Here is an 18020-nt window from a genome sequence, read left to right as displayed (position 1 = left end):
AACTCGTCCATGCCGACCAGATGTCCCAATCTGACCTAGTCCCATTTGCCGGCATTTGGCCCATGTCCCTCTAAACCCTTCCTATTCATATACCCATCCAGATGGCTTTTAAATGTTGTAATTGTACTAGCTTCCAACACTTCCATTGGCAGCTCATTCCATACACGCACCACCCTCTGCAGGAAAAAGTTACCCCTCAGCTCCTTTTTAAGTCTTTCCCCTTTCACCTTAATCCTATGCCTTCTATTTTTGGACTTGTTTACCCTCACTAAAGTACTTGGCTATTTACCTTACCCACGCCCTTCATGATTTTATAAACCTCTATAAGTTCACCCCTCAGTCTCCGATGCTCCAGGGAAAACAGCCCCAGTCTATTCAGCCTCTCTCCAAAATCTAAACCTTCCAACCCTGGCAATATCCTTGTAAATCTTTTCTGAATCCTTTCAAGTTTCACAACATCCTTCCTATAGAAAGGAGACCAGAATTGAATTGAATTGAATTTATTTATTGTCACATGTACTGAGGCATAGTCTTACGAGCAATACAGGCAGATCACAGAGTTTAGTAGCATAGATAGTAAATAATGGGTAAACAGCGGCAAAAACACAAACGCAGGTACAGGCGAATGCAAAGAGTTTGTGAGTCCATTGAACACAATATTCGAAAAATGGCCTCTCCAATGTCCTGTCCAGCTGCAACATAACATCCCACCTCCTATACTCAATGTTTTGACCAATGAAAGCAGGTATATACCAAATGCCTTCTTCATCATCCTGTCTACCTGAGACTCCACTTTCAAGGAACTGTGAGCCTGCACCCCTAGGTCTCTTTGTTCGGTACTCTCTCCAGGACCCTACCATTAAGTGTATAAGTCCTGCTCTCATTTGCGTTATCAAAATGCAACACCTCGCATTTATCTAAATTAAACTCCATTGCCATTCCTTGGCCCATTGGCCCATTAGATCAGGGTCCCATTGTGCTCTGAGAGAACCTTCTTTGTTGTCCACTACTCCTCCAATTTTGGTGTCATCTGCAAACTTACTAACCATGCCCCCTATATATCTTGGAACAGTTTGCCAGTGAAATGCAATCTGGTGTCAGACACTATCTGATCTGGGACACTGAATAAACTGAAAATAGCTGTTGTCATACCAGTGATGATCACACGTGTTGTGTTATCAAAGTGTAGTGCAATGGGATATTTGAAAAAGTTATCCACAACAAGAATGTAATCCCTCTACACCATGAATAGATTAATTGCGACTTTAATCCAAGGAGTGAATAGAACATGGTGTGGCTCCCTTAGTTGCTGGGATTGATATTTTCAGCATGCCTCATGTATGTTCTGGAGGGGTTGAATATCCTGATTGATCCCTGACCAATATCAGATTCACGTACCAGCATCAGGTGTATTCCACACCCATGTGCTGCTGGATTAACACAAACATGACATCTCGATGAAATGCATTTGGTATTTGGGCCTTTTTGCCTTTGAAGATGACTTGATATACTGTGTTTATTGGTATATGGCCAAAATGAATGAATCTTCTCAAATACATACTTAACACTGTCAGGACACCCCTGGATAATTATCTTTTGCAATTCTTGTAATTGCTCTTCTTTGTTGGTGACCAATTGTAACTGCTCGCCATGGTCAAAGAGTGACAGATCAATCTTGAAAACATCTTCAATTTTGTGATCAAGAGTTTCACTGTGTAAATGAAAAGTAATTTCTTAGACTTTGTGTGGGTTGGGTAATCTGCTCAGTCTGTCAGATGGAATCATCTTGGCACCTGGCTCATACACAGTTCGGAAATGTATCTCTGCACATTAATATTAGATGCCACAAATGAGGAGGTGCCTTCATTAGCAGGTATTTTGTGGCAGGTCATTTCCCTTGGCTTATGATCTGCTTCGAAGGTGAGTTTCTTGCCGAATAGGTATGTGTGAAACCGGATGACGCTAAATACCAGTGATAACATGTCACCTTCGATATTGAAATAGTTGGCTGCTTCTCACTTTAAAAAAAAGCAGTTTTTTACTTGCAGAAGATTTACTCCCAGTCTTTTGTTGGATGCATTCACTTTGAAGATGGTGTTTTTTCTGGCTTGGTAGTATTGCAGTAGAGAAGATTCTGTAGAGAGAGCCTTCTCGAGAGAATGAAAAACATTTTGGTGATTGTCCTCCTGCAGAAAGAGGACATTCTTCTCAAGAAGATCTCTCAGCACAGACACCTTTCCCATGAAGTTGGGAATATATGGTACGGGAAAATTGGGAAATCCAAGGCACCTCATGGATTCTGGTTAGCATTTTGAGTGGATCTTTGTTTAATGTCTCAACTTTACCTCAATTGGGATGGAATCCATGGGTGGAGTAAACAGGCATGAGGAGGTTTATCACGACGATATTGACTTGACAGTTTGTGCTGTTAAGTGCTGATCCTGTTGCATTGCTGTTGTCAGTAGATGAAGGTTTTGATCATTCTTTAAGTTAATGTTTGAGTTAGTTTGGATTCAGGCACTTTGGTAAAGTGCCCCCATATGATGGAGCTACACCAGTCTGTGTGGTGCTTCACCTTCCAAATGGTGCCATTTTGATCCATCTCATTCAGTTCCACACAAGTCTTCTTCTGAACGTCCATGTTATACTTCCTTGGTGGGTCCATAGATAGGGATTACTCAGCTTCAAGATGTAATATTGCAACACTCTTACTGAAACGATCTGGATACCGGTTTTTGAGACTGTTGAAATGATTCAATTGCATCATGCATGTTCAGTTTCACCGGAGCGACTGCGTTTTGAATCTCATGAATTGTAACTGCACAGAGTTTGAATCTCATGAATTGTAACTGCACAGAGTTTGAATCTCATGAATTGTAACTGCACAAATCTGTATGAATTGGTAGCCCAGCTCCCACTGCTGGATCATTGATATCTAGCAGGTGGAAGATTTCAGGAAGCTAAGATGATCTTGGCACTGTCGCTGCAGTGTTTGGGCCAGCATTTATGTCCATCCCTAGATGCCCTTGACAGCATGTTGGTAAGCAGCTGCACCCCATCTGCTGCAAGTAGAACCACAACGCCCTTAGGGAGGGAATTCCAGGATTTTGACCCAGCAACATTGAAGGAATGGCAATATATTTCCAAGTCAGGACGGTGAGTAACTTGGAGGAGAACTTGTAGATGGTGTGTTCTCATGTACTTGCTGCCCTTGTCTTTCTAGATGGAAGTGATCATGAGATTAAAATGTGCGATCTCAGGGTCTTTGACAGTACCTTCCAAGCCCACGAGTGAGTGTACCAATACATTAAAAGCCGTGAGATAATAAGTTGGCAGTGGATCTTACATCAAATTCAGCTTTTAGGATGTGTTGTCCTGAATTTTCAATGCATTTTGATGTTAATGGCTGTAAAAACTTCTAATTATTTGATTCCATTAATATGTTGTGTGAGGTTAACAATATGGAAAATGTGTTCACCTTCTGGAATTTGCCTTTCACTTGCTTGACTTTAAACCTCATTGATATGTTTGCACTTGTGCATCTGTTTAATACCTGCCTAGCTGCCTGTGCAGTGACGGTGTTGATCACCTGTGTTTTACTGTGAGCTCTGACTTGGGCCATGGAATGATACTGATCAACACTCACAATCTCCCTTATGCATCCAGCCATTAATAATGAGGCAGATATTGTTGAAATCATTGAAATGAACTTGATGTTGACATGCTGCTGTGTTGCAAGGTACAGGCTGATTATTCACTGCAGTACTTGAGGCCTATATTCAAAAATCATTTGAATTTCACCCTTGGAGCCTCTGATAATGCGGAAAATTGACTTGAACTTTTCAACCCGGACAGGAAATTAGGCAAGACTGGTACCTTATTAAGCATCTGTTGTGTCATCCCATCTCTGTCTCTCCATTCCACATTTACCTCCTGATTTTAAGCTTATTTCCTTTGGAAAGATTCTCTCTGAAATTTTGTGTTTTGTTCTTTGGTTTGTATCCACGGCCATTGATTTCCCAAATTGTTGGTTGACTTCCGTGTTAAACAGTAGGCGGGAAAATGAAAGCTGTAGTTACATTCATACAGGTAGATTTGTACTCCACCTACAACTGACAATTGTCTTTGACATCCGGGTGTGTCCTTTTTGACACAATGATGTTTTCTTAATATGTATTGGAATTGTCAATGACCTTTACAATTAGATTCAGTAGATCTTAAAGAAGCGTAACTTCATATTCCTACTGATTTGCACATATTCAGGGCTATTGAAACAAATAGGTTTAGCTATTCGCATTTTAAACCTAACCACAAATTAGTCTTGACGAGAAAGAAGTCCTGTCCTTAAACCCTGAGGTCCACAAAATCCAAACAGACTGAGGCAGAATAAAAAAATGCGGTGTAAATTCATTAATAACACAACATATCAGAGTGTCAATCAATGGTATGGATCAGGAAAATGTGTCTTCCTGACAGGCAGGTTTTTTCTCAGAGATTCGTTGTGAAGTTACTGTAAACATCAATTATCAAATGTGTTTCACAGTAACTTCATAATTCTGGCTTTCTGGAGGCATATGAAAGAATTACATTTACATGGGACCTTCAATAACCTCAGGATTCCCAAAACAACTCCAAGTTAATTACAGACAGTTTTTTTTTCTAAAAGCATTGCTACTGTTGCAACATAAGGAACAAGGCAGTCAATTTATGAATGGCAAGCTCCCACAAACTCTAATTTAACAATGGTAAGATGATGCTTCAGCATCTGGAGAAATGTCATGTCAGATTTGAAATGTTAACTCTGTTTCTCTGTCTACAAATGCTTCTTGACCTACGGGTTTCTTTAGCATTCTTTGTTTCTTCTTCAGATTTCCAGCAATGCAGAATATTTATTTAATGTGGGTGCTTTGGCAATGTTGTTGAGTGATTGATACTGCTCCAGGACACTGGGAGTAACTCCCCTGCTGTTCTTCAACAAAGTACCATGGAGTGTCTTATCACCAGCTGAGAGCAGACAGAAGCTTTGTTTATTGGCGTAGCTGAAAGACATCGGCTCAACTGAATATGCAGATTATGGAAATACTTTTGCATATTTGTGGCTTCTGTGTAACTAGGAAGGTTTATGAGTAACTATGATTAGCTTGAAGGCTAGCAGAAAGCTCTTATTTAGTACGCTGTTGAGTTCTCAGTGCAGGCTGAAATAAACATTTACATCAAACATAACCTTAGCTTTAATATGAAATTTGATTCCATTCAAAATTTTAAAAGTTCTCCATTCATTGGAATTTTTTTTTCCATTTATAATAATTATCAGGCGCATGCTGATTGTGTATTCAGATGTTAATCAAATTCATTCCATTATACAACCTCCAGCTCTAACAAATAATTATGTTGTAAACAGAAGTGAATTTTAATGTTGCCCATAAATCTTAGTAAACATTGGTCTGGAAGAATGCAATAAATAAATGTGATTTCTTTTATATTGTGGGTAATTGCATCTGAACAAACTTTTAGCTTCATGCTGGCAAAACAAAATTCACCTGAAATTTAAATGCATTGTAGAAGAGGTAAAACACTAAAAAGCTGATCATTGACTTCAGGAAGCAAGGAGGATGGCATGCCCCTTTCTACACCAGTGGAGCTGAGGTGGAGGGGGTCGAGGCCATCAAGTTGCTAGGAGTGACGATCACCGACGATCTGTCCTGGACCACCCATGAGATGTGACAGTCAAGATGCCACAACAAAGCCTCTTTTTCCTCAGGCATCCTAGGAACTTACGGACCCTCACTAACTTCTACGGATGCACCATTGATAGCATTCTATCCAAATGTACAACAGCCTGCAATGGCTCTGCCCAGGACCACAGGAAATTACAGCAAGTTATGAACACAGCCCAGACCATTACACAAGCCAACCTTTATCTAGCTAGGTGGATAAAGAACTGGTTGAGCAACAGGAGACAGAGAGTAGTAGTTGAAGGGAGTTTCCTCGAAATGGAGAAAGGTGACCAGTGGTGTTCCACAGGGGTCAGTATTGGGGCCACTGTTGTTTTTGATATACATAAATGATCTGGAAGAGGGCACGGTTGGTACATTCAGCAAGTTTGTAGATGACATGAAGATTGGTGGAGTAGCAGAAAGCATAAGGAACTATCAGAGAATACAGGAGGATATAGATAGACTGGAGAGTTGGGCGGAAAAGTGGCAGATGGTTTTCAATCCAGACAAATGTGATGTGATGCATTTAGACAAGTCTAATTCTAGAGCAAATTATACAATGAATGAAAGAGCCTTGGGAAAAGTTGATGGGCAGAGAGATCTGGGAGTGCAGGTCCATTTTATCCTGGAGGTTGCTGCACAAGTGATAGAGTGGTCAAGAAGGCATATGGTATGCTTGCCTTCATTGGACGGGGTATTAAGTATAAGAGCTGGCAGGTCATATTAAAATTGTACAAGACATTAGTTCAGCCACATTTAGAATACTGTGTACAGTTCTGGTCACCACATTACCAAAAGGATATGGACACTTTGGAGACGGTGCAGAAAAGGTTTACGAGGATGTTGCCTGGAATGGAAGGTGCTAGCTATGAAGGGAGGTTGAATAGGTTAGATTTATTTTCATTAGAAAAAAGGAGATCAAGGGGGGAACCTGATTGAGGTTTACAAAATCATGAAGGGTATAGACAGGGTGGATAGAGACAAGCTTTTTCCCCAGGGTGAAGGATTCAATAATGAGAGGTCACGCTTTCAAGGTGAGAGGTGGAAAGTTTAAGGGGGATACACGCGGCAAGTACTTCACACAGAGGGTGGGGGGCATTTGGAATGCGTTGCCAGCAGAGGTGGTAGAGGCAGGCACAGTAGATTCATTTAAGATGCATCTGGACAAATGTATGAGTAGGTGAGGAGCAGAGGGGTACAGATGCTTAGGGACTGACTGACAGTTAGGCAGTACATTTGGATCGGCTCAGGCTTGGAGGGCCGAAGGGCCTGTTCCTGGGCTGTAAATTTTCTTTGTGCTCCCCTCCATGGACTCCATCCACACTTCCTGTTGCCACAGAAAGGCTGCCAAAATCATCAAAGACCCCTCCCACCCCAGATATAACTTCTTCCGTTAGACAGAAGATACAAACACTTCAACACATGTAGTAACAGGTTCAAGAACAGCTTCTTCCCCACTGTTATTACACTGTTGAATGGACCCCTCCAATTTCAAATCTAATGTTGATCTTGCTTCCTGTGTACCTTCTTTGCAGCTGTAACATTGGATTCCTCACTCTGTTCAATCATCCGATGATCTTCGCATGTTATGATCTGCCTGCACTACACACAAAACAAACTTTTCACTGTACTTGGGTACGTGTGACAATAAGAACTGAAATTAAAACCAAATCATGGTTTAATGCTGAAAGAACTCCACGCGGGCCAGTATCTCATCCCCAAGTCACCCTTTATTTACATATGCTTAGTACATGACACTGATTCAGCTAGCTCAGAGCTGGCTGCTACAGCAAAGAGAACCCCTGAAACTCCTATTTCTTTTTCTTTTTTTAAAAAAAATAGTGGCCATTGACAAGCAGTGCCCTTCACATCAAAGGGCAATGCTGTGTGGTCAAACAGTGAAGGGGAGGCCTGGGATTAAATCAAAATAGAATCAGACAGGGAAATAATGCACTCCACTCCCTGCGGTGCCCACCTCTCCCTGAACAACTACTGTTTTTTTTTCTCCTCTTCCCCCTGTTTATTTTATTAAACAAATTACAAAAACAGTTTACAACAAAGTTACATTTACAGCTATAGACAAGAGATAGCAATTTTACAAGGGAGAGGAGCAGCAAAGCCAGGCCCCAAACCCTACCATTCAAACAGTTTACAGGGACGTGAGGACAAACCTCAAATCCCAGTTTCACATATAAAAATATAAAGAGACATCAGTGACATTTGTACATTAGACAATACTGTTACATACAAAAAGTGCAGACAATACAGACCCAGCAAGCCCCCACCCCTCCCACCTTCCGACCACTCTAAGGCAGCCCACCCTTACCCACCTTCCAGCTCTCGGTCCACCCCATGCCCCTTCCAGTTCTCGGTCTACCCTGACATCTTTCGACCACCTCTAGGACAGCCCACCCGGTACCTGCCCGTGGTGACAGCACTGAGGACAGCTACCCACCTTCTGGCTCTGTCTGCCCCTACGTACCATTAGGCTCTCACCCACCCATTGCGCCTCCGACCAGTGGGCGATCCTGGCACACCTTTCAGCCACCTCTAGGACAGCCTGTCCCCTTCCCTGGGATGACAGCGTGCAGAGTAGCCCACAAGCCTTCCGGATCTCAGCCCGCCCCTACGCGCCTTCTGGCTCTCGGCTGCTCTGACACCTTTCAACAACCTCTAGGACAGCCCGGCCCGATTACCCTTTATCGGGACGACAGCACTCAGAACGGCCCACCCACCATCTGGCTCTCGGAGCAACTGGCATCAGAGTGGCCTACCCACCCTCCGGCTCTCGGGATGACAGCTTTCAGGACGACGCATGAGCCTCCCAGCTCACAACAAGGCTTGCCAGACCCAGGGACACAAGGCAGTGCAGGTGATAGACCCAGGAAACACCACAATACAGTTAGTTACAAAACAAAAAGAGTCCTTTCTGGTACACAGTCCAAATCTATACAGTCTTGGAAATATAGAATCCATTTCTAGGAAGAGTCCACTCCAGTATACAATGTACGTTGTCAGAAATAGAGTCCGCTCCAAACTGCAGAGTCCTTTGCTAAAAACGGAGTCGGCAACCAAGGGCAGAGTCCACTCCTGTAGGCAGCAAATGCACACCCCACAGCACACAGGTGTTCAGTCTCCATAGACTCCTGGCCCAGCCTTGGAAAACCAGGCCCACTCACAGGAACATAGTACAGGTGCAGTTAACTCACAGGGGTTTGGTCCACGCCTGAAGGAAAGGTCTTCTCCCAAACTCCAGGATACAGCAACTGCTCCCCTCCCAGCACACACAGGTGTTCAATCTTCAGAGGCCCAGTCCCAGGGCTGGGCCTCCCCACAGGAACAGCTCCTCTGGTAAAATGTATGTCTGTCTTCCACAGGGCTCAGTCCAAACACCAATAAAAAGTGAAGACACATACAAAAAACAAATAAATCTAGAGTCCAAGGGCTAAGCCCTACCATAAAATTAACATTGTCCTTGTCTATTTTTACTCTTTTTTTTTGAGACAAGAGTAACACACAGGCTGTAACCAGCCAGTTAAACAACAATCCCCTAATGAGAACTGAGTTACACCTAAAACACATTATGTGCATCAGGAGTTTAACAACCAGTCCTCACTAAAAGGAATGCCAGTTAACAAACTGGCTAAATAATTCAGCCAGTTCAGGAATCAGGTTTTTCCCCCTCCAAAATAAGGAAAGCTGTAACAGCACAGAGTCAATCCCCTAAATTGAGGAGACTCTGACCCTCCTGTTTATTTAATTTTTTTATTAAACAAATTACAAAAACAGTTTACAACAAACAGTTACATTTACAGCTGCATACAAGAGACAGCAATTTTACAAGGGAGAGGAGCAGCAAAGCCAGGCCCCAAACCCTACCATTCAAACAGTTTACAGGGATAGGAGGACAAACCTCAAATCCCAGTTTCACATAAAGATATAAAGAGACAACAGCAGTGACACTTGTACATTACACAGTACAGTTACATACAAAAGTGCAGACAATACAGACCCAGCAAGCCCCTGCCCCTACCCACCTTCCGGTTCTCGGTCCACCCCATGCCCCTTCTAGTTCTCAGTCCGCCCTGACACACCTTTCGACCACCTCTAGAACAGCCCGTCCCCTTCCCTGGGATGACAGCGAGTAGGGTAGCCCACAAGCCTTCCGGATCTCAGCCCGCCCCTACACGCCTTCTGGCTCTCGGCTGGTCTGACACCTTTCGACCACCTCTAGGATAGCCCGTCCCGATTACCCCTTATCGGGACGACAGTGTCAGAACAGCCTACCCACCCTCTGGCTTTTGGGACAGCCTACCAACCTTCAGATTCACAGGATGGCCTACCCACCCTCCGGCTCTCGGGATGACAGCTTTCAGGATGACCCATGAGCCTCCCAACTCACAGCAAGGCCTGCCAGACCCAGAGACATGCAAGGCAGTGCAGGTGATAGACCCAGGAAACACCACAATACAGTTAGTTACCCAAAAAAAACCTCCTTTCTGGTACACAGTCCAAATCTATACAGTCTTCAAGATATGGAATTCATTTCCAGGAAGAGTCCACTCCAGTATACAATGTGCAATGTCAGAATTAGAGGCCGCTCCAAACTGCAGAGTCCGTTGTTAAAAACAGTCCGCAACCAAGGGCAGAGTCCACTCCTGGAGGCAGCAAATGCACACCCCACAGAATAGGTGTTCAGTCTCAATGGAGTCCTGGTCCAGCCTTGGAGAGCCAGGCCCACTCACAAGAACATAGTACAGGTGCAGTTAACTCACAGGGGTTTGGTCCACTCCTGAAGGAAAGGTCTTCTCCCAAACTCCAGGATACAGCAACTGCTCCCCTTCCAGCACACACACTGGTATTCAATCTTCAGAGGCCCAGTCCCAGGGCTAGGCCTCCCCACAGGAACAGCTCCTCTGGTAAAATGTATGTCTTCCACAGGGCTCAGTCAAAACACCAATAAAAAGTGAAGACACATACAAAAAACAAATAAATCTAGAGTCCAAGGGCTAAGCCCTACCATAAAATTAACATTGTCCTTGTCTATTTTTACTCTTTTTTTTGAGACAAGAGTAACACACAGGCTGTAACCAGCCAGTTAAACAACAATCCCCTAATGAGAACTGAGTTACACCTAAAACACATTATGTGCATCAGGAGTTTAACAACCAGTCCTCACTAAAAGGAATGCCAGTTAACAAACTGGCTAAATAATTCAGCCAGTTCAGGAATCAGGTTTTTCCCCCTCCAAAAAACAAGGAAAGCTGTAACAGCACAGAGTCAATCCCCTAAATTGAGGAGACTCTGAATCTCCTGTTTATTTTTTTTTATTTTATTAAACAAATTACAAAAACAGTTTACAACAAACAGTTACATTTACAGCTGCATACAAGAGACAGCAATTTTCCAAAGGAGAGGAGCAAAGCCAGGCCCCAAACCCTACCATTCAAACAGTTTACAGGGACATGAGGACAAACCTCAAATCCCAGTTTCACATAAAGATATAAAGAGACAACAGCAATGACAGTTGTACATTAGACACTACTGTTACATACAAAAGTGCAGACAATACAGACTCAGCAAGCCCCCGCCCCTCCCACCTTCCGACCACTCTAAGGCAGCCCGCCCCCTACCCACCTTCCGGTTCTCGGTCCACCCCATGCCCCTTCCAGTTCTCGGTCCGCCCTGACACACCTTTCGACCACCTCTGGGGCAGCCCGCTCCGGTACCCGCCCGGGGTGACAGCGCTGAGGACAGCCTACCCACCCTCCGGCTTCACTAGCCACCCTCAGCACCTTCCGACCACCTCTGGGGCAGCCCGTACCCGACCGGGGTGACAGCGCTGAGGATGGCTACCCGCCTTCTGGCTCTCGGTCCGCCCCTGCGTACCATTGGGCTCTCACCCACCCCGTTGCACCTCCGACCAGTGGGCTATCCTGGCACACCTTTCGGCCACCTCTAGGACAGCCCGTCCCCTTCCCTGGGACGACAGCGTGTAGGGTAGCCCACAAGCCTTCCGGATCTCAGCCCACCCCACGCGCCTTCTGGCTCTCGGCTGCTCTGACACCTTTCGATCACCTCTAGGACAGCCCGTCCTGATTACCCCTTATCGGGACGACAGTGCTCAGAACAGCCTACCCACCATCTGGCTCTCGGGGCGACTGGCATCAGGGTGGCCTACCCACCCTCCGGCCTTTGGGACAGGCTACCAACCTTCAGATTCACAGGATGGCCTACCCACCCTCCGGCTCTCGGGGTGACAGCTTTCAGGATGACCCATGAGCCTCCCAACTCACAGCAAGGCCTGCCAGACCCAGGGACACGCAAGACAGTGCGGGTGATAGACCCAGGAAACACCACAATACAGTTAGTTACCCCAAAAAAGAAAAACCTCCTTTCTGGTACACAGTCCACATCTATGGAATTCATTTCCAGGAAGAGTCCACTCCAGTATACAATGTGCAATGTCAGAATTAGAGGCCGCTCCAAACTGCAGAGTCCGTTGTTAAAAACAGTCCACAACCAAGAGCAGAGTCCACTCCTGGAGGCAGCAAATGCACACCCCACAGCACCCAGGTGTTCAGTCTCAATGGAGTCCTGGTCCCGCCTTGGAGAGCCAGGCCCACTCACAGGAACACAGTACATAGTACAGGTGCATTTATCTCACAGGGGTTTGGTCCACTCCTGAAGGAAAGGTCTTCTCCCAAACTCCAGGATACAGCAACTGCTCCCCTCCCAGCACACACACAGGTGTTCAATCTTCAGAGGCCCAGTCCCAGGGCTAGGCCTCCCCACAGGAACAGCTCCTCTGGTAAAATGTATGTCTTCCACAGGGCTCAGTCGAAACATCAATAAAAAAGTGAAGACATATACAAAAGACAACAGTCCAAGGGCTAAGCCCTACCATAAAATTAACATTGTCCTTTTCTCAAAAAGAGTAACACACAGGATGTAACCAGCCAGTGAAACAACAACCCCCTAATGAGAACTTAGTTATACCTGAAACACATTATGTGCATCAGGAGTTTAACAATCAGTCCTCACTAAAAGGAATGCCAGTTAAACTGGCTAAATAATTCAGCAATCAGGTTTTCCCCTCCAAAATAAGTCAATCCCCTAAATTGAGGAGACTCTGAATCTCCTGTTTATTTTTTTCTCTAAGATGGGCAAACACCCGAGTGGCCAGTGACAAACACTGCCCTTACACTCCTTTTTTTTCCCAGCACCCAAATCTCCTGTTTATTTATTTATTTATTTTTAATTTAACCCCCACACTACCACCTAAGTGCGGTAGTGCTTATTTTTTTCCCCAGCACCCATGGTGTGTGTGTGCAGGTGTGTGACACAGTGAAAGACACAAAGTGCACGAATCTTTATTCAAATTCCACCACCAGGAAGATAGGAAAACACCCGGGTGGCCAGTGACAAACACTGCCCTTAATCTCCTGTTTATTTTTTTTTTCTCGGTGGCCAGTGACAAGCACTACCACACACCTGTTCTTTTTTTTTCCTTTCTTGGCCAGGCCCAGGAGCAGAACATTCCTGTTTATTTTTTTTTTTATTTAACCCCCACACTACCACCTAAGTGCGGTAGTGCTTATTTTTTTCCCCAGCACACATGGTGTGTGTGTGTGCAGGTATGTGACGCAGTGAAAGACACAAAGTTAACGAATCTTTATTCAAATTCCACCACCAGGAAGATATGAAAACACCCGGGTGGCTAGTGACAAACACTGCCCTTAATCTCCTGTTTATTTTTTTTCTTTTTTTTATAATTTAACCCCCACACTACCACCTAAGTGTGGTAGTGCTTATTTTTTCCCCAGCACCCTTGGTGTGTGTGTGCAGGTGTAAGACACAGTCAGAGAATCTCCTGTTTAATTTTTTTTCTTTTTTTTTATATTAACCCGCACTCTACCACCTAAGTGCGGTAGTGCTTATTTTAACCCCAGCACCCATGGTGTGTGTGTGCAGGTGTGAGACACAGTGAAAGACACAAAGTGCACAAATCTTTATTCAAATTCCACCACCAGGAAGATAGGAAAACATCCGGGTGGCCAGTGACAAACACTGCCCTTAATCTCCTGTATATTTTTTTTTCTTTTTTTTTAGTAATTTAACCCCCACACTACCACCTAAGTGCGGTAGTGCTTATTTTTTCCCCAGCACCCATGGTGTGTGTATGCAGATGTGAGACACAGTGAGAGAATCTCCTGTTTATTTTTTTTTTAATTTTTTTTTTCTTTTCCCCCCAGCACCAGTGACAAACATTGCCCTTCACATCAAAGGGCAGTACTGTGTGATCAAAACAGTGAGGGGGAGGGTAGGGACTAAATCAAAATAGAGTTGGAGGGAGAAATGATGCACTCCACTCCCTGCGGCACCCACCTCTCCCTGAACAACTCCAGGGTGTTGGTCGACACCGCATGCTTCTTCTCCAAGGACACCCGGAGAAGAAGAGGGGCAGGCAGTAATTTCCTGGTTATATATATTTTTTTCTTTACTTTTTTTTCTTTTTTTTTCCCCAGGACCCATGGTGTGTGTGTGCAGGTGTGAGACACAGTGAGAGAATCTCCTTTTTATCCCTTTTTTTTTCTTGTTTATTTTTACTTTTTTTTTCTTTTAATTTAACCCCTGCACTACCACCTAAGTGCGGTAGTGCTTATTTTTTTCCCCCAGCACCCATGGTGTGTGTGTGTGCAGGTGTGAGACACAGTGAAAGACAAGGTGCACCAATTTTTATTCAAATTCCACCACCAGGAAGACAGGAAAACACCCGGGTGGCCAGTGACAAACACTGCCCTTCACATCAAAGGGCAGTGCTGTGTGATCAAAACAGTTAGGGGGCGGGTAGGGACTAAATCAAAATAGAGTTGGAGGGAGAAATGATGCACTCCACTCCCTGCGGCGCCCACCTCTCCCTGAATAACTCCCGGGTGTTGGTCGACACCGCGTGCTCCTTCTCCAAGGAAACCCAGGCTCCAACGTAACCGCGGAAGAGGGGCAGGCAGTAATTTCCTGGTTATATATTTTTTTCTTTACTTTTTTTTCTTTTTTTTCTTCTTATTTTTTTCCCCAGCACCCATGGTGTGTGTTGCAGGTGTGAGACACAGTGAGAGAATCTCCTGTTTATTTTTTTCTTTTTTTTCTTTTTTTTTCCCCAGCACCCATGGTGTGTGTGTGTGAGACACTCCTGTTTATCTTTTTTTTCTTCTTTTTTTCTCTTTTTTTGTTTATTTATTTATTTATTTTTTTAAATTTAACCCCCACACTACCACCTAAGTGCGGTAGTGCTTATTTTTTCCCCAGCACCCATGGTGCGTGTGTGTAGGTGTGAGACACAGTGAAAGGCACAAAGTGCACGAATCTTTATTCAAATTCCACCACCAGGAAGACAGGAAAACACCCGGGTGGCCAGTGACAAACACTGCCCTTCACATCAAAGGGCAGTGCTGTGTGATCAAAACAGTGAGGGAGAGGATAGGGACTAAATCAAAATAGAGTTGGAGGGAGAAATGTTGCACTCAACTCCTTGCCGTGCTCACCTCTCCCTGAACAACTCCGGTGTGTTGGTGGACACCGCGTGCTCCTTCTCCAAGGACACCCAGGCTCTAACGTAATCGCGGAAGAGGGGCAGGCAGTAATTTCCTGGTTATATATTTTTTTTTCTTTACTTTTTTTTCTTTTTTTTTCTTTTTTTTCTTATTTTTTCCCCAGCACCCATGGTGTGTGTGTGCAGGTGTGAGACACAGTGAGAGGATCTCCTGTTTATTTTTTTTTCACCCAAGTGGCCAATGACAAACACTGCCCTTCACATCAAAGGGCAATTCCCTGTTTTTGTTTTTTTTTTATTTATTTTTTCTTCTTGTGCAGGTGTGACTCTCCTGGTTATATATATATATATTTTTCTTTTTTTCTCTAATTTGTCTTCCATGGTGTGTGTGTGCAGGTGTGAGACACAGTGAAAGACACAAAGTGCACAAATCTTTATTCAAATTCCACCACCAGTAAGACAGGAAAACACCCGGGTGGCCAGTGACAAACACTGCCCTTCACATCAAAGGGCAGTGCTGTGTGATCAAAACAGTGAGGGGTCGGGTAGGGACTAAATCAAAATAGAGTTGGAGGGAGAAATGATGCACTCCACTCCCTGCGGCGCCCACCTCTCCCTGAACAACTCCAGGGTGTTGGTCGACACCGCGTGCTCCTTCTCCAAGGACACCCGGGCTCTAACGTAACGACGGAAGAGGGGCAGGTAGTAATTTCCTGGTTATATATATTTTTTTTTCTTAACATTTTTTTCTTTTTTTTTTCTTATTTTTTTCCACCGCACCCATGGTGTGTGTGTGCAGGTGTGAGACACAGTGAGAGAATCTCCTGTTTATCCCTTTTTTTTCTTGTTTTTTTTAACTTTTTTTTCTTTTAATTTAACCCCCGCACTACCACCTAAGTGCGGTAGTGCTTATTTTTTTCCCCGCGTGCTCCTTCTCCAAGGACACCCAGGCTCTAACGGAAGAGGGGCAGGCAGTAATTTCCTGGTTATATATTTTTTTCTTTACTTTTTTTTCTTTTTTTTTCTTCTTTTCTTCCCCCAGCACCCATGGTGTGTGTGTGCAGGTGTGAGACACAGTGAGAGAATCTCCTGTTTATTTTTTTTCCTTTTTTTCTTTTTTTTTTCCCCAGCACCCATGGTGTGTGTGTGACACTCCTGTTTATCTTTTTTTTCTCTTTTTTTTTATTTTTATTTTAAATTTAACCCCCACACTACCACCTAAGTGCGGTAGTGCTTATTTTATCCCCAGCACCCATGGTGTGTGTGCGCAGGTGTGAGACACAGTGAAAGACACAAAGTGCACGAATCTTTATTCAATTTCCACCACCAGGAAGACAGGAAAACACCCGGGTGACCAGTGACAAACACTGCCCTTCACATCAAAGGGCAGTGCTGTGTGATCAAAACAGTGAGGGGAGGGTAGGGACTAAATCAAAATAGAGTTGGAGGGAGAAATGATGCACTCCATTCCCTGCGGCGCCCACCTCTCCCTGAACAACTCCGGTGTGTTGGTGGACACCGCGTGCTCCTTCTCCAAGGACACCCGGGCTCTAACGTAACCGCGGAAGGGGGCAGGCAGTAATTTCCTGGTTATATTTTTCTTCTTTACTTTTTTTTTCTTTTCTTTTCTTCTTATTTTTTCCCCAGCACCCATGGTGTGTGTGTGTGCAGGAGTGAGACACAGTGAGAGAATCTTCTGTTTATTTTATTTTCTTCTTCTTTTTTCTTTTTTTTTGCAGGATCTCCTGTTTTTTTTATATATATAATTTAACCCCCACACTACCACCTAAGTGCGGTAGTGCTTATTTTTTCCCCAGCACCCATGGTGTGTGTGTGCAGGTGTGAGACTCAGTGAGAGAATCTCCTGTTTATTTTTTTTTCCCTGAACAACTCCAGGGTGTTGGTCGACACCACAAATTTCCTGATTTTTTTTTTTACAGTTCCTGCGGTGGCAGGGGAAAGTGCCAGGATAGGAGGGTGGGTTGTAGGGGGGTGTGGACCTGACCAGGTAGTCACGGAGGGAACGGTCTTTGCTGAAGGCGGAAAGGTGTGGGGAGGGAAATATATCCCTGGAGGTGGCGGAAATGTCGGCGGATGATTTGGTTTATGCGGAGGTTTGTAGGGTGGAAGGTGAGCACCAGGGTCGTTCTGTCCTTGTTACGGTTGGAGGGGTGGGGTCTGAGGGCGGAGGCGCGGGATGTGGACGAGGTGGCGGAAATGTCGGCGGATGATTTGGTTTATGCACTTTGTGTCTCTCACTGTGTCTCACACCTACACACACGCACCATGGGTGCTGGGGAAAAAATAAGCACTACCGCACTTAGGTGGTAGTGCGGGGGTTAAATATTAAAAAAAGGAAAAAAAAGTGTGTGTGACACTCCTGTTTATCTTTTTTTTTCTTCTTTTTTTTCTCTTTGTTTTTTGTTTATTTATTTATTTATTTTTTAAAATTTAACCCCCACACTACCACCTAAGTGCGATAGTGCTTATTTTTTCCCCAGCACCCATGGTGTGTGTGTGCAGGTGTGAGACACAGTGAGAGAATCTCCTGTTTATATCTGTAGGCCCGCTCTTTCTCCTGTAGCTTCTCCTGGGTTGTTTACACACCAGGTATGGTTCCTCCAATCCTGCCTGAAATGCTGGTGGCGTGTACCGAAACGGCCTCTTGTGCCCTAAGCGTCTCAATCAAAATTTACCTTCTTCACGCGTTAACAGCATTGAGGCTGTGCGAGCTGCTGCATCTGTCTCAC

General features: G+C 44.5%; 1 protein-coding gene across 17 annotated transcripts in view; it reads left to right on the top strand.

The window, feature by feature from the left end:
- Nucleotides 1–18020, top strand: part of LOC122557643 (follitropin subunit beta-like) — a 104401-nt gene that overhangs the window by 41897 nt on the left and 44484 nt on the right. For 11 of the 17 annotated variants that reach the window (XR_015760105.1, XR_015760098.1, XR_015760097.1 and 8 more), the window contains one exon: nucleotides 4869–5474. The exons of the other annotated variants lie outside the window; for them this stretch is intronic. Coding sequence is in view for 2 of the 11 variants with exons in the window: in XM_087996296.1 (XP_087852422.1) it covers nucleotides 4869–4931 (63 nt within the window). In the remaining 9 variants the exon portion in view is untranslated. Of the gene's footprint in view, nucleotides 1–4868; nucleotides 5475–18020 lie in introns of those variants that run through there. 17 annotated transcript variants of the gene reach the window in all.

This window comes from Chiloscyllium plagiosum, unplaced genomic scaffold (assembly GCF_037043375.1).
Source record: "Chiloscyllium plagiosum isolate Xiang-an unplaced genomic scaffold, Cpla_swu_hap1 HiC_scaffold_18, whole genome shotgun sequence".
Lineage (NCBI taxonomy): Eukaryota > Metazoa > Chordata > Chondrichthyes > Orectolobiformes > Hemiscylliidae > Chiloscyllium > Chiloscyllium plagiosum.
Note: the sequence above shows the minus strand (reverse complement) of the source record. Positions and strands in the feature narration are given on the sequence as shown.